The sequence below is a fragment of the Macrotis lagotis genome, chromosome 7, assembly GCF_037893015.1.
Source record: "Macrotis lagotis isolate mMagLag1 chromosome 7, bilby.v1.9.chrom.fasta, whole genome shotgun sequence".
Lineage (NCBI taxonomy): Eukaryota > Metazoa > Chordata > Mammalia > Peramelemorphia > Peramelidae > Macrotis > Macrotis lagotis.
Window position 1 is genome coordinate 116,747,186 of NC_133664.1, and position 16,413 is coordinate 116,763,598.

The 16,413-nt window shown below is 40.3% G+C and overlaps 1 protein-coding gene across 3 annotated transcripts in view; it reads right to left on the reverse strand.

Moving 5' to 3' along the window:
* The window catches only part of EXOC4 (exocyst complex component 4), a 914,582-nt gene that overhangs the window by 876,200 nt on the left and 21,969 nt on the right, over positions 1 to 16,413 (reverse strand). For all 3 annotated transcript variants that reach the window (XM_074193663.1, XM_074193664.1, XM_074193665.1), the window contains exons 2-3: positions 10,256 to 10,445; positions 6,246 to 6,440 (exon numbers count right to left, since the gene is read on the reverse strand). In XM_074193663.1, the coding sequence (XP_074049764.1) occupies positions 6,246 to 6,440; positions 10,256 to 10,445 (385 nt within the window). The remainder of the gene's footprint in view (positions 1 to 6,245; positions 6,441 to 10,255; positions 10,446 to 16,413) is intronic.

Below are 16,413 nucleotides of genomic sequence, written 5' to 3' on the forward strand. Positions count from 1 at the left end.
AAGAGGTAAGGGAGGCAGGGATGCAGAGGGGTTTGGAGACAAATATAAAGGAAGGGAAATTCATATTGGATAGCACATATTTGCTAGTAAAGAAGGAGGCACAGAATAAGAAGCCAAATAAGGAGACTGAAGAAAGAAGAAGAAACCCTTAGCAGGGAGGGTAATAGAAAATCTATGCCACAAAATGATTGCCATCAGATAATGAAGACCTCACTGAGATCAGACATGGGCCTTGTCAACATGACTAAATGACTTCCTTCAGGTTTATTCAGAAACCCAGATGGCAGAGCAGAAGAGCCTGGGGCCAGAGTAGGAGAGATGGGAGCACAACTCTGGCCCAGAACACTAGGATGTCACTTATCATTCCTTCCTCTCCTTTCTTTCCTTCTTTCCCTCTTTCCTTCCTTCCTTCCTTCCTTCCTTCCTTCCTTCCTTCCTTCCTTCCTTCCTTCCTCCCTTCCTTCCTCCCTTCCTTTCTCCCTCCCTCCTTCCTTCTTCCTTCCAGATTTCCTTCTTCCTTCTTTCCTTTCACATGTGCAGAAGAGAAGGCAAAAGAGGGTAGGAGTGACCCAGGGTTAGGGTTTGACAAGTCGAAAGAGGCAAGGGCTTCCGGGGGTGGGGACAACAAATGATAAACTGAAAACTGGAGTGAGGAAATAGGAAAATCAGAGGTAAAAACTGATAGTTATGATGAAAAAGGACAGATTTAGGAAGAGAGAGGTCAAGGAAAAGATGGAAGTAAAAGATCCCTGAAGTTGTATGGTGATGAGTGACAGTAAGAGCTTATTTGTGTCTTGGACTCCCTAGAGAACTGAGGAAACCTAAGACCTCTTCTTAGAATAATATTTTTAGTGATTTTAAAATAAAATATGAAGAATTACAAAGAAAATAACTTATAGAGAAATAGAATTCTCAAAATATTTTTTAAATCAAGTTTGAAGATGCCACCTTAAGAATCTCTGATAGAGGAGCACGGGGGCGGAGCCAAGATAGTGACAAGAACGGATCATGTCTTAGGCACTCTCTCATAAATCTTCGAAACTAAGGACTCTAACTAAACTTTCGAGAGACAGAACCCACAGAGGGACCCAGGCAGGCAGTTCTGCTACTCAAGGTAACCTGGAAAAGAGCAGAAAGGCTATGCTACCAGGGATGGCCCGCCAGAGCAAAAGAACTTCAGCCTCCTGGAGGCAGCCCCAGGGCACTGGGAGCCGCTGCACAGCGGGGGAGTCTCCTGAACTACGCCCCTGGGGAGCACTGGGCAAAAATTGGGGGAATGGGGGGGCGGGCCTCTGCCACAGTGAGCACATGAAGCCCAGCCCTCAGGGCACACAGCTAGCAGCACAGGGACCTCAGTCCAGATCCAGGAAACAGAAGCAGGCGGAGCCAGTAAGCAGGAGCCCCCAGGGCATGAGCCCATTGAGCTGAGGGAGGGGAGTGAAGAGAGAATGCAGAGCTCTGTCCTCTGCCTCTGGAACAGGACTCTGGGGCTCTGACCACATTCATATCCTGATCGCAGTCTAGGCCCCCCCATAGAACAGCAGTGCCCCCCCACCTCAGCCCCGTGGCAGAGGGGGGCACATATGGTCATTCACAGACAAGGAGGGAGGACAGAACCTCACACACTGATCCTTGTGGTAGTAGCCCAAAAGCTCAGGAAGCACCCCAAAAACAGGCTTAGGCTGGAAAAATGAGCAAGCAGAGAAAAAGTGGGAACACCATTGAGAAATATTTTGCATATGAGCCAAAGAAGGATCAAAACACTCAGTCTGAAAATGAAGAAGCACAAGCTCCTGCATCTAAAGACTCCAAGAAAGACAGAAATCAGTCTCAAGCTATGACAGAGCTCAAAAAAGACTCTGAAAATCAAATGAGGGAGTTAGAAGAAAAACTGGGAAAAGAAATGAGAGAGATGCAGGAAAAACATGAAAATGAAGTCAGCAGCTTAGTCAAGGAAATACAAAAAAATGCTGAAGAAAATAGCATGCTAAAAACCAGCTTAGGTCAAATGGATAAAACAGTTCAAAAACTTATTGAGGAGAAGAATGCTTTAACAAGCAAAATTGGCCAGATGGATAAAAAGATAAGAAAACTCTCTGAGGAAAACAAATGCTTTAGACAAAGAATAGAACTCAGGGAGATTGATGAATTTAAGAGAAATCAGGACTCAATACTTCAAAACCAAAAGAATGAAAAATTAGAAGAAAATGTGAAACATCTCATTGAAAAAACAACTGATATGGAAAACAGACTTAGGAAAGATAATTTAAAAATTATTGGAATAACTGAAAGTCATGATCAGGAAAAGAGCCTTGACATCATTTTCAAAGAATTACTACAGGAAAATTGCCCTGATATCCTAGAAGCAGAGGCAAAATAGAAATGGAGGGAATCCACCAATCCCCCGGAGAAAGAGATCCCAAAAAACCAACCCTCAGGAATATTATAGCCAAGTTCCAGAACTCCCAAGTCAAAGAGAAAATATTACAAGCAGCCAGAAAGACACAATTCAAATATCATGGAACTGCAGTCAGGATCACACAGGACTTAGTAGCAACTACATTAAAAGCCCATAGGGCTTGGAATATAATATACCAGAAGGCAAAAGAACTTAGAATGAAACTGAGAATCAGCTACCCAGGAAAACTGAATGTACTCTTCCAGAGAAAAAGATGGACTTTCAATGAACCAGGGGAATTTCAAATGTTCCTGTTAGAATGGCCAGAGCTGAACAGAAAGTTTAATCTTCAAATACAGGACTCAGGTGAAGCAGAGAGATTGGAGAAGGGGAAAATATGAGGGACTTAATGATGATGAATTGCATGTATTCCTGAATAGAAAAATGACACTGACAATACTCCTATGAACCTTCTCAGTTAACAGAGCAAGTAGAAGGAGCTTTTATAGTTGAAGCACAGGAGAAACCTGAATTTGAAGATAAAATATGGTGTAAAAATGGAGTCAATAGAAAAAAGGGAAATGTAATTGGAGAATGAAAAAGGAAAGGGGGAATAGGCCAAGATATTTCATATAATAAGATTTTTCTTTATTGCAATGAGCTATTGCAATGATATGGAAGGGGGGAAGGCAAGGGGGAATGAGGGAATCTTTGCTCTCATCAGAGGTGGCTAGGAGAGGAAACAGCATATATACTCGATGAGGTATAGACATCTGGAGTAAGAAGGAGGGGCGTACAGGGGGAAGGGGTGGAGATGTGAATGAAGGAGGAGAGGATGGACCATGGCGGGAGAGTGGTCAGATATAACACATTTTCTTTTTCACTTCTTGCAAGGGGCTGGGATTGGAAGGACTGTCCGGGACCATAGGGCCAGGTGGATGCTGGGCCTAAAGGGGTATGGGGGCTCGGGGCTTCTTGACCCCAGGGCCAGGGATCTGTCTGCTGTGCCACTCACTACCCTACAGCAGAATCAGAGTGAAAGGAGAGAGAAAATATAGTACATGGAAGTGGAGAAATACGAAAGGAGGGAGTTGCGATCAGCAATGGCAACAGTGGAAAAATATGGAAGTAACTTTTGCCATAGACATCATAAAGAATGTGATCCACACACAACAGAGTTGTTGGTGTTGGAACAAAGACTCAAGCACATTTTTTTTATTATTATTATTATTATTTGGGGAGGGTGCAGGGCAAATGGGGCTGGGTAGCCTTCCTGGGGCTACATAGCAGGATGATCTTTGGGTGTCTGAGGCCAGATTTGGACCCGGGTGCTCCTGGCTCAAGGGCCAATGCTCTGTCCACCATCCAGCCACCCCTATCATTATTATTATTACTATTTTATTTTATTTTGGGTCTTTTTTCTTTGTTTTGGATTTTGTAGGGCAGTGGGGTTGGGGTGGCTTGCATGTCACATGGCTGGGTGATTGTTGGGTGTACGGGGCCTGATGTGGGCTCAGTTGCTCATGGCTCCAGGGCTGGTGCTCTGTCCATTGCGCCACCTGGCCATACCTACAATTATTACTGTTATTTTTTTAATTTTAATTTTTTTCTCTCCCCTTTATCGCTCAAGCGAGTCTATATTTTTTGGGGGGAAGGGGGTATTTTGTTTACTCTTAAATAAGAATATTTTATTAATGTATAAAAAATTATTTGTACAAAATGAGAATACATATTAAATAAAAAAATCTCTGATAGATATAATGTCACTTCTGGATCACTAATGAAGAATAAAAACAATGAATACTGAGAATTAAGAAAGTAGATAAAATGGGACACCAAGTTAAAAGGGTTCCCATGTACATTCTCAAACATGAAGGCAGAGGCTGGGGGTGACAAGAAAAATGAAGTCAAGAGCTAAACAACTTGAGGGAAGAGGTCAGACTGAAACAAGGATTTGCACTGAATATTGGGGTGAACATCAAAAGAGAAGTTGATGAATGAAAATGTCTAGAAGAAAATGGGTAGTAGAGATTGAAGGAGAAACCACTTTGAGTGGATATCTTCCAGGGAAGGCTTCATGAAAGAAGTAACTAAGGTAAGTCTCAGGGGAATAAAAGGTCCAATAGGTTGAGATGTAATGTATGCATGTAGGATGGATGCCCAAAAGCAAAAAAATTTCAAAAGGCTATCAAGGAATAATCCAATTTTGTCAGGGCTTAGAGCATATGAATAAGAATATGATGAAATAAAGTTGGAACGATACTTTTGAGGAAGAATTCAGAGATCTTTAAATATGAGGATAAGAAGTTCACCTCTGGATTAGAAACATTACTTTTTATTTTTATTTTTTGCAAGGCAATGGGGTTAAGTGGCTGGCCCAAGGCCACAGAGCTAAGTAATTATTAAAGTGTCTGAGGCCAGATTTGAATTCAGGTACTCCTGACTCCAGGGCTGGTGCTCTATCCACTGTGCCACCTAGCCACCCCAGAAATATTACTTTAACTAAAACCTGGCAATTAAGGGATGGTTATTATCCTTGAAGGGAGTAATTTCAGTAGAGTGATGTAACTGGAAATCAGAAAGCAAGAGTTATAAAATGAGTAGATAGTAAGAAAATAAAGCAGCAAACACAGACTAAAGAAGTGACAGGGAGAAGATGAAAAATAAGATGGAGGTGTCAGGATCAAGTAAAGGTTGGGCTTTGTTTCAAGGGACCACTAAGAATAGGACAAATATGAACATGTCTATTGGCACAGAGAAAGAATTGTTAGATAGGAAGATGAAGATGTAAGAAAGAAATAAGAAAAGTAAAAGAAGAAAATTTAGAAGCAAAATGGCAAGGGGATTAGATGAAAGTCACAGATGTGGAAGGCTGTGGTACAGTGAAAAGTATACAGAGCATGAATCAAAAGACCTGGGTTCAAATTCTGACTCCAGAAATGGAAACCTGCACAAATGTGGACTAAACATGGAATCCATGGAATCAGACAGATTCTGAGAATCATCCATTTTTATATGTAAAACTAGAATTCGACCTCTCTACTTCCCAGCATAATTGTGAGAACTGAGAGCAATTATAAGATGCTAAGAAAAGGGTATAAAACCACCCTCAGTATTTTCTTTTTTTTCTGTTGCTCTATAGGCTCAACCCTTCCCTACCATCCAATTTCACCTTTTCTTCATTTCATTTCTTTTTTTTTTAAGGTTTTTGCAAGGCAAATGGGGTTAAGTGGCTTGCCCAAGGCCACACAGATAGGTAATTATTAAGTGTCTAAGGCCGGATTTGAACTCAGGTACTCCTGACTCCAGGTCAGTGCTCTATCCACTGTGCCACCTAGCTGCCCCTTCATTTCATTTCTAAGAAGGAAGCTGAAGGACTCAGGGAAGGCTCAACCTGCTGACCAAGCCCACCTCTTGGAATACCTACTGACCTACTGTTAACCCTCTCAAAGAAATCCATGAAAGACCAGGGAACCTGATTCATGGAATACTCTTCTATTCTCCTTTGTTCATTTGAGTCCTTAAAATGAACATACCAACCACATTTTGAGGAAACAAAGAGTCTTCCTGCTCCTATCCCAACACAATATAAGTTCTGGTTTTTCACTATTCTACAACTTGGAGCCAAACCAAGCTTTCCAAACACAGTGGATGCATAATACGAATCACTTTCCATTTAAAAAGCTTAAACTAGTAGTAGAAATGACTCCAGATCACCTGCCAAGAGTCACTGTATCCCTAAGGGAAGGTCTCTGGTAGGCTGCACTAGCAGATCCAGAGAGATTGAGAAGGGTTCTGGGGAGGCCAGAGCTCAGCAGCCCTGGAGGAGTGAGGTGCTGTGTCTTACCAGCATGTCGGTGGCATTGAGATAGTGCTTGCTGGCCATGCACTGCTCCAGCTTCTGGGGCACTTGCTTGATGTTCTCAATCTCATCCAGCAGATTAAGAACGTGCTTGTGCTCAATCCCTTCGATCCACAGCTTCCGGAGCTCATCCCGTTTGCAATGCAACAACATCTTGCAGGAAAGCAGATTTTCCTTTACCTGGAAAGGAGCAATTTCAATCTTGATTCAGTCCAAATTCTCTTCCTTTGAAGCCCAGTCAAGCAGTTAACATTGTTCCTCAGTGCTAACTGTACTTAACAGTTCTAGCTACCACTTTTCCATCATTCCCAGGGTTAGTGTGTTTTCTGAGTTCTAATCCTGGCTCTGACACTGACTCACTTCAATGAGTCCTCCCTTCTCTCTTTGTTTTCTCTGCTGTGAAATGAGAATACTCCTCCTGACCCATCCTGAATGAATCCATAAAATATAACTAATGATATAAAGAACTTTGAAAATATTAAGTGCTATGTAAATGCTAAATACATTTCATAGGGAAATGACTGAAATGAAAATTTTATGCTGCTATACCCCTCTAATCTTCCATAGAGAATCTTCAACTTGAAGGGCCTCTTAGGGGGTCATATGTCTTCGAGGGGAGCCTTATTTAAATCAACAGGCAAAAGGAAACACATCCTAACAGACTCAAACAAGTTTCCTTATTGATAAACAATCTCCATAACAAAAGTCACTAGAATACATCCTAAGATAAGATGGCTTTTTTTAGATTCAAGAAGCACTTTTGAAATTCAATCTCACAATATACAGAGTCCACAAAGAATGGTGCTGAAAGTTCTGCTACATATCTTTAGATTACCATTAACTTTCAACATTTTCCCAACTAGCAACAATATTAGGAAGATACAGAATTCCTAAGACTAGAAAAATTGTTGAGAGATAACTAATCTATCCTGTTCCCAAACCAGAACTTACACAATTTTAAAATGAGATCCAGAGATACAAGGAAAAAAATAAAATTATTTCAAAAATCTATCTTTATATATCCACATAAAAGTTACTAAGGCAATATGGACAAATCAAAAAGAATCCTGGACTTGTCATTAGCAAAACTGGATCAGCTCTTTCTTAGTTCGGTAGATTTGGCCAAATTGCTTCATAGCTCTAGAACTCAGCTTCTTTTTACATAAAATGATGGCGTTAGATGAGATGATCTCTAAGATCATTTCTTCTAAATCTCTGTTAAATTCTGTCAAAATGTCATACCAAAACTTATTTGTATCAACTGGTATTTACAGATCACATTCTTTTTTTTGCAACTTTTTTTGGCAAGGCAATAGGGTTAAAGCAACTTGCCCAAGGTCAACCAGCTAGGGAATTATTAAGAGTCTAATGCCACATTTGAACTCAGGTCCTCCTGATTCCAGGGCCAGTGTTATTATCCATTCCACCACCTAGCATCACACCCTGATGCTATAAAAATTATAATTCCAATAAAGACAAAAAAAATTTCAACAGCTTTTAAAACATTTGAATTTTCACACAGACCAATAAGATAATTAAAATAATTATTTACAAAAATGCCATACTCCTTTAGCAAAAATCTCATTATTTGGGCTAAATATCATATCATTTTGTTGAAAAATAAATTTCTTAATTAGATAAAATTTCCAATGAATTTTTACATGATTTGAAAAAGCAATCAGTTGTACTTGGCAAAGCTCTAGTTGGTTAATCCTAATCCAAATTCATTTATCTATCTAAATATAAAAAGTTTAGATTTTGCCAAATACATAGATTCCCATGAGATTATATGCAAACACTGTCATAACTCAGTATCTGGATGCTGCCACCCCACTCAAAATATAAATACTATGGTGTCATGTTCTACATGAAAGCAAAGAAAGAATTTGCCACTTCCTATTCTCTATTGGCTAAGAGCAAGGAAAAAAATTTCAATTCATGGCCTAATGCATTTTCAGTGTTCTGTTGTCTTTGTCCCTGTAGGAGCCAAATAATTCACTGGACAATTGGCCAGACAAAGAAATCATTCACATTCATACCTTTACCAACTATGGTGTATATATAAATCAGTGGCTCTCTTGAAACCAAAAAGCAACAAGAAAAGGTTAGGAAAGAAATATCAGTATTTACAGAGTACATTGAAATTGGACTTTCCATGTAAAAACTGTCAAATTATTTAATTTAAAACAAGTTCACTCACCTTTCATTTGTTTTTTTTAACATTTTTCTTCACATACTTGCCAATTAATAAATCTATTAATAAATCTATTCCTTGTTTTAAAGGGGTCTAGCCCTTTAATTCTCTTCCTATTTGATCTGAAAGTTGTCATAATATGGAATTTCTTATGAGATTATTTCTGATAACTACCTGATGTAATGATTATATTTTTGCTTCCAAACTCAGGAGAATAAGGTAGCAGAAAATGATTTGGTCACCAAAACAAACATTTGAAATAATTAAAAAAAGAATTAGAAAAATCAGCTGAGAATGATGTCTTTTCAAGTCTGATCCAATGTGAACATCTTAGTAAAAAAGATAACATCAACTCAAAATGATGAGAAGCCAAATCAGAAATTATTGCGGGGTCTTCCCTTGAGATTACAACAAAGTCCTTTTAGTAACTATGAACCAAAACTAATCAGAAAATACAAATATCAAAAGATCCTTCACCCAAGCTGAGATTACTCTAAGTAAAGTCAAAAGGTCAGTGCTCCATACATTCATTTGCTGACCCCTATGAAGCTTAGTATATATTAGGTCAAAATGGACTACAGTTTATTTGAAATCTAGGGCAATTGATCTCAAGCTTCCTCTGGTTTCAAACTTAAATCCATAGGATGAACTCTTGACTTGTAAAGAATAAAGCTTGCAGTCTTCCCTTTGGAAATGCTCGAGTTAATTTTACAAGGTGACAAGGTCAGCATTCCATCTCAAATAAGGTTATGGCTTACTGCTTCCACAGTGATGCTCTGAAAGGTAGGAAACTATGGTCTCCACAGCTATCCTCAAACAAAACAATAATTTATTTATCTGCCTCCAAAATCTATTGTAAGCTCTAAAGGGCAGAAAATCCAGAGAGTTGAATTGTTGTGTCTATTAAAATAGAGACAGTTTAGAGGCAAACTCAAAATCATAATACTTTTGTTCCATTATTTACTATCTAGGGAGACTAAAACCATGTTTCTCAATTGAATGAAAACAATATACACAGGACAAATTCTTCCAGCATTAGAAGATATTTAATAAATATTAAATTCAACAAATGTTAAACACTTACTACATACACAGAGCATTGGGCTTGCTTTGAGACAGAGATAAAATTTAACTAAGGCATAGTCTGTACCCATGCTTGTACCCATGGTCTGCACTGATCTTGCAGTCTAGTAAAAGGGTAAGTCATTAAACATTACTGTAATTGAAGAGAAACCTTAGTGATTATTTCAACCGCTTGCATTGGCCCCATCAAAAATAAACTTCCTCTTGAGGGAGTCCCCGACTGGGAGCTCATATTCTAATCAGAAACACCTGGGCTTAAGTCCTGACTCTGACCTATAAGAGTTCCCTGACCACGCGCAAGTCACTTAATTTCTCTAATCCAGAGGCGAGTTTTCAAAACTTGTAATAAATGAAGTAATAAAGTAATTAAAAAAAAAGTGAGCTGTGCTGTGAAGGAGTTTCCACAGTGGGAAGTCCAGGGACACCAAACCAAAGCCTAACAACTATCCCTAGGACTTTGTTTTCTTCAAAGACTTTTCTGTACATCACCGTTTGAGTCTCTCCACAATCATGGAGGCCCACACAGTGTTATGAGGAGCTTCTTGATTTGCCTAGGGTGAGCAGAGTCCTTCCTTAGCAATACTTGCCCAGCAGACTCAGTGGGGTACCCTCAGAAAAGCTTGGCGGACTTGGAGAGGGCTAGAGACCACCTAGCTGCTGAACAACACACACAGCCTCCACTTAAGAAGGTCCATGTAGACTAAAGTCAAACATTCACCTGCTTGATTTTATTTCGAGAGTTAGTGATCCGCTCCGTGATGCTCTGATAGGTGCGGATGGCTGTGGTGAGCTCAGTGTAGTGCTGGACAATCAGCTCGTCCAGGTCACGGTCACACTTCTCATAGGCTTCTTCCAGACGGCCCTTTTCATTTTCTCTATCCTCTACATCATCACTCGTAGATAGAGTCCTGATAGAAAGAGAAAATGCATAAGGAAAAAAAGGAAAAGATCAGTCTACAAAAAACATTAAAAGTCCATTTCTAATAGACTAAAATTAGTTAAGACAAAAGAAATACAACTTTCTAAGAAAGAATTATGCTTTAAACTAGTTCAAGACATTGAGGTACAAGAGTCCACCTAGTCACTGTCACTAAAGGCCTAGTAGGCCTTCCTTTTAGGTGTAGCTTAAAGAAATCAAGCCTAACTTAAGATAATTAGGGCTTGAGGCAAAGGGGACTGGGGAAGGGGGAAAAGGCTCAGGGCATAAGATAAGTCACCTAGGCATCAGGCATGAGGACGTTTGCCAGGCCATGAAGAAGAAGAGGAAGGGGATACCAATGACACACTGAGAGGGCACCCTTATAACCTGGAATAACCAGGTTACACCAAATACTTTTCACTCTTCCTTATTAAATATAAAGATATCCGGCTTCCATCCTCCAAAACTAAAGAATTCTATAATGCAGATGGGTATCAAGTTTCATGTTATTTTGCTTTTCCTGTGGGGAAAGAGAAGCAGATAATGGAGGATGGAAAGAATCTTGTTCACACACTCTACTGGTTTCATTCCTGCTGTCAGAAAGATGGATGGGGGGGGGGGGGGGGGCAGAGCCAAGATGGCAACATGAAGGATTCGATTCTTAGGAGCTCTCTGATAAAAACTCATCAGCTAAGGACTCTAACTAAACTTTTGAGAGACAGAACCCACAAAGGGACCCAGTGAGGCAGTTCTCCTACTCAAGGTAACCTGGAAAAGAGCAGAAAGGCTCTGCTCCCCGGGGGCCAGAGGGGCAGGCCGCCAGAGGGGTGGCCCCCCAGAGCCAAAGAACTTCAGCCTCCGGGAGGCAGCCCCAGGGCACTGGGAGCCGAGGCTCACAGCAGTGGGGGAGTCTCCTGAGCTGCACCCCAGGGAGCACATGGCACAAAGTGGGGGAATGGGGGGGGGGGGGACCTCTGCCAGAGCGAGCACATGGAGCCCAGCCCTCAGGGCACACAGCAAGCAGCTAGGTCTTTCTGCAGCCCAGACCCAGAAACAGAAGCAGATAGAGCCGGTAAGCAGGAGCCCCCAGGGCATGAGCCCATTGAGCTGAGGGAGGGGAGTGAAGAGAGACTGCCCAGCTCTGTCCTCTGCCCCTGGAACAGGACTCTGGGGCTCTGACCACATTCAGATCCTGATCCCAGTCTAGGCCCCCCATAGAACAGCAGCCCCCCTCCACCTCAGGCCCGTGGCAGAGGGGGGTGCTTATGGTCATTCACAGACCAGGAGGGAGGACAGAGCCTCACACACTGAGATCCTTGTGGGAGTGTCCCAAAAGCTCAGGAAGCACCCCAAAAAACAGGCTTAAGCTGGGAAAATGAACAAGCAAAGAAACAAGAGGAAGACCACTGAGAAATATTTTGCAAATGAGCCCAAGAAGGACCCAAATACTCAGTCTGAAGATGAGGAAGCACAAGCTCCTGCATCTAAAGACTCCAAAAAAAGCAGAAATTGGGCTCAGGCTATGACAGAGCTCAGAAAAGACTTTGAAAAGCAAATGAGGGAGTTGGAAGAAAAACTGGGAAAAGAAAGGAGAGAGATGCAGGAAAAACATAAAAATGAAGTCAGCAGGTTAGTCAAGGAAATCCAAAAAAAAAAAATGCTGAAGAAAATAGCATGCTAAAAAACAGCTTAGGTCAAATGGATAAAACAGTTCAAAAACTTATTGAGGAGAAGAATGCTTTAACAAGCAAAATTGGCCAGATGGAAAAAGAGATAAGAAAACTGAGGAGAACAAATCCTTCAGAGAAAGAATAGAATTCAGGGAGATTGATGAATTTAACAGAAATCAGGACTCAATACTTCAAAACCAAAAAAATGAAAAATTAGAAGAAAATGTGAAATATCTCATTGAAAAAACAACTGATATGCAAAACAGACTTAGGAAAGATAATTTTAAAATTATTGGAATATCTGAAAGTCATGATCAGGAAAAGAGCTTTGACATCATTTTCAAAGAATTACTACAGGAAAATTGCCCTGATATTCTAGAAGCAGAGGGCAAAATAGAAATGGAGAGAATCCACCGATCCCCCAGAGAAAGAGATCCCAAAAAACCAGCCCCCAGGAATATTATAGCCAAGTTCCAGAACTCCCAAGTCAAAGAGAAAATATTACAGCAGCCAGAAGGACACAGTTCAAATATCGTGGAGCTGCAGTCAGGATCACAGAGGACTTAGCAGCAACTACATTGGAAGCTTGTAGGGCTTGGAATACAATATACCAGAAGGCAAAAGAGCTTAGAATGCAGCCAAGAATGAACTACCCAGCAAGGCTGAATGTCCTCTTCCAGGGAAAAAGATGGACTTTCAATGAACCAGGGGAATTTCAAAGGTTCCTTTTAGAATGGCCAGAGCTGAACAGAAGGTTTGATCTTCAGATACAGGACTCAGGTGAAGCATGGAGATTGGAGGAGAGGGGGGAAATATGAGGGACTTAATGAGGATGAACTGCATGTATAGAAAAATGATACTGATAATATTCATATGAACCATCTCAGTTAATAGAGCAGGTAGAGGGAGCTTTTATAGTTGAAGCACAGGAGAAAGCTGAATTCGAAGATAAAATATGGTGTAAAAATGGAGTCAATAAGGAAAAAAGGGAAATGGAATGGGAGAAAGAAAAAGGAGAGGGGAACAGTCCAAGATATTTCACATAATAAGATTTTTTTTTATTACAATGAGCTATTACAATGATATGGAAGGGGGGAGGCAAGGGGGAATGAGGGAACCTTTGCTCTCATCAGAGATGGCTAGGAGAGGAAACAGCAAATATACTCAATGGGGTATAGACAACTGGAGTAAGAAGGAGGGGGGGAGCAGGGGGAAGGGGTGGGGATGTGAATAGAGGAGAGGATGGACCATGGGGGGACAGTGGTCAGATATAACACATTTTCTTTTTTACTTCTTGCAAGGGGCTGGGATTGGATGACCTGCCCAGGACCACAGGGCCAGGTGGATTCTGGGCCTAAGGGGTGGTATGGGGGCTCAGGGCTTCTTGGCCCCAGGACCAGGGATCTGTCTGCTGTGCCACTCAGAGACCCTACAGCAGAATCAGAGTGAAAGGAGAGAGAAAATATAGTACATGGTAGTGGAGATATATTTAAAGAGGGAGTTGCAATCAGCAATGGCAATGTTGGAAAAATATGGACTTAACTTTTGTGATGGACTTATCATAAAGAATGCGATCCACTCACAACAGAGTTGATGGTGTTGGAACAAAGACTGAAGCACATTTTTTGTTATTATTTGGGGGAGGGTGCAGGGCAAGTGGGTCTGGGTGGCCTGCCTGGGGTCACATAGCAGGGTGATCTTTGGGTGTCTGGGGCCGGATTTGGACCCAGGTGCTCCTGGCTCAAGGGCCAATGCTCTGTCCGCCACCCAGCCACCCCTACTATTATTACTATTTTATTTTATTTTGGGTCTTTTTTTTTTCTTCTTTTTGGTTTTTGCAGGGCAGTGGGGATCGGGTGGCTCGCATGTCACATGGCTGGGTGATTGTTGGGTTTACGAGGCTGGATATGGACTCGGGTGCTCGTGGCTCCAGGGCTGGTGCTTCATTCATTGCGCCACCTGGCCATACCTACAATTATTACTATTATTTTTTTAATTTTAATTTTTTTTCTCTCCCCTTTACTTTTTCGCCCAAGCAAGTCTATCTATATTCATGGGGGGAGGGGTATTTTGTTTACTTGTAAACAAGTATATCTTATTAATGTAAAAAAAACATTTGTACAAAATGAAAATAAAAATAAATTTAAAAAAAAAGAAAAAGAAAGACGGATACTAGAGATTGGCCAGTGAGGCTCTTACTCTACCACAGACCATGGACATTTCCAATATGGAGACTTCCAGCTTTGGGAGAGAGTAGAAAAGAGACAAGATAGGGCTGCTAGGTAGAGGCAAGGGGTTGCCTAACACAGCCTCATAGAGTTCTGTGGATCTTTAAGAGGACAAAACAAAACAAAAGCATTTTTGTAAACCACCAGACCTTCTCAGGGATTACAGATAGTTGCACTAACTGAGCTAAGTATCATACAAATAATGGACCAGAACAAAAGATTGCATGAACTGTGAAGATGATGTGGCTGTAAAAATCTGAACTCTATACAAAGGCTGTCATTATATTTACTATTCTAACAACAGCACTAACAGACTGATATACATCAACAATAACCAAGGGATGAAGTGGATGCACTTATTAAAAACATCTCTCAATAACCTAATTTGATACATGAGCCAGATCTTTTGTTTCCTATAGTATCTTACTTGCAGTTTAATTTTTTCAAGTCAATTTTATATTCAATAACAGAAAAAGTGTCCTCTTCTCTTATCTGTTAATTTACAGTGTTTCATTAAATCCCCTCAGGTTTGTCCTTATGTACCCTCAGCCCAGTGTATTTCATTTTCTTTTTTGATTTGGGAGGGGTACTTTAGACTCTCGATGATGAATACCATCATTTATAGAGCCATGATTAGTGGTCTTTTTAAGAGATGGGACAGACTGTAAGTCAATTATAAATGCACTTTCAGATATTTCCATGAAAAATAGAGAAGTTTCTCCAAATTGACATTTAAAGCAAAAGATCTGATCTCAGGAACTATTTAGCATAAAAATGTTCCTTCCTACTGTTAATTTGGGGGAAATCTGACAGCCCAGATATTTATAAAGCAGCAGGTTTAAGGTTGGAAAGAAACTTTGAGATTATCCAGTACAAATTCCCCTCATCTTATAAATGAAGAACCTGAGGTTCAGAAAGGTTATGTGACTTGTCTGAGGTAATAGAGTTAGTACCAATATTCAGGATGAGTTAAAGGTCTTCCAGATTGAGCAGAGGGTGAAAAGTCAACCATCATCAAGCACTAAGCATAGAGAAAGAACAGCATCTGGAAAGATCTAGAAATAGGTGAATATGGAGAAACACTTGGAAAATTCAGCTAGAAAGTTAGGATTACAAATTTTTTTTTTCAAGTCTGAAATCCAGAATAGATAGGCCTAGCAAATATATCAGCTGCATCTGTGATACATTGCTCTACTTTTTAAATTTGAAGGTTTCCAGATTGCTAGTCCAAAGCAAAGCAAAATCCTCAAACTCTTTTAGTTTGTCAAAGGTCCCCCAGTGAATAGTTTTTTGAATACTAAGATGCCATTATTGTGAGAAATAATAAAAAAAAGTCAACAGTATGCTGAGATAAATTTCCCCAACTCTCTAGAGCTTTACAAGAGTCTCTTTCTATTCTTTCCTACTTTCTCTCTACATCCTCTACACCCCACCCCCAATTATGAGAAGAAAAATACAAAACATTTCATATTGTTTAGGTTGGTTAGCCAGCAAAAAAAGGCTCAGAGGGGATGCATTCTTCTCTATCAAGTACCATAGTCACAAATTATAGGTAAGTTATGAGATGTTTAAGTAATAGAGGGGTTACTGATATGCAAATTAGAGAGTAAATTATGTTTACTTTGGTTTGGGTTTGTATTTCCAAAAACAGAGAATATAGCCATGTCATAAATCCAAGTGGATATACTCAATTATGTATCCCCCCTTCCTTGGATTTCAACCTCTTACTCTACTGGTTCATTTTTCAAATTTTTCCTACAGTCAGGTGCAGTAGAAAGAAGACAATGTTCTCCAAAAAAAATTAAGAAGCCATGGTAAAGGCCTCAAGTCACAGAGTTATGAAAGAATCAAACTATGTAGGTTTCTTAAAGTACCATACACAGAGTAATAACCATCTAGAAATAACTAATGGGAACTGCCTGGGAAAACTATGGATTCAGAAACAAATATTCCAGAAATGTGAAACTGAGATAAGGATATAGGTATAGTCATCTGAACTAGGAAGTTAGAAATAGAGAACTGCTTTTCCAGAATGAAGCAATTGCTTCTTTATGTCTCA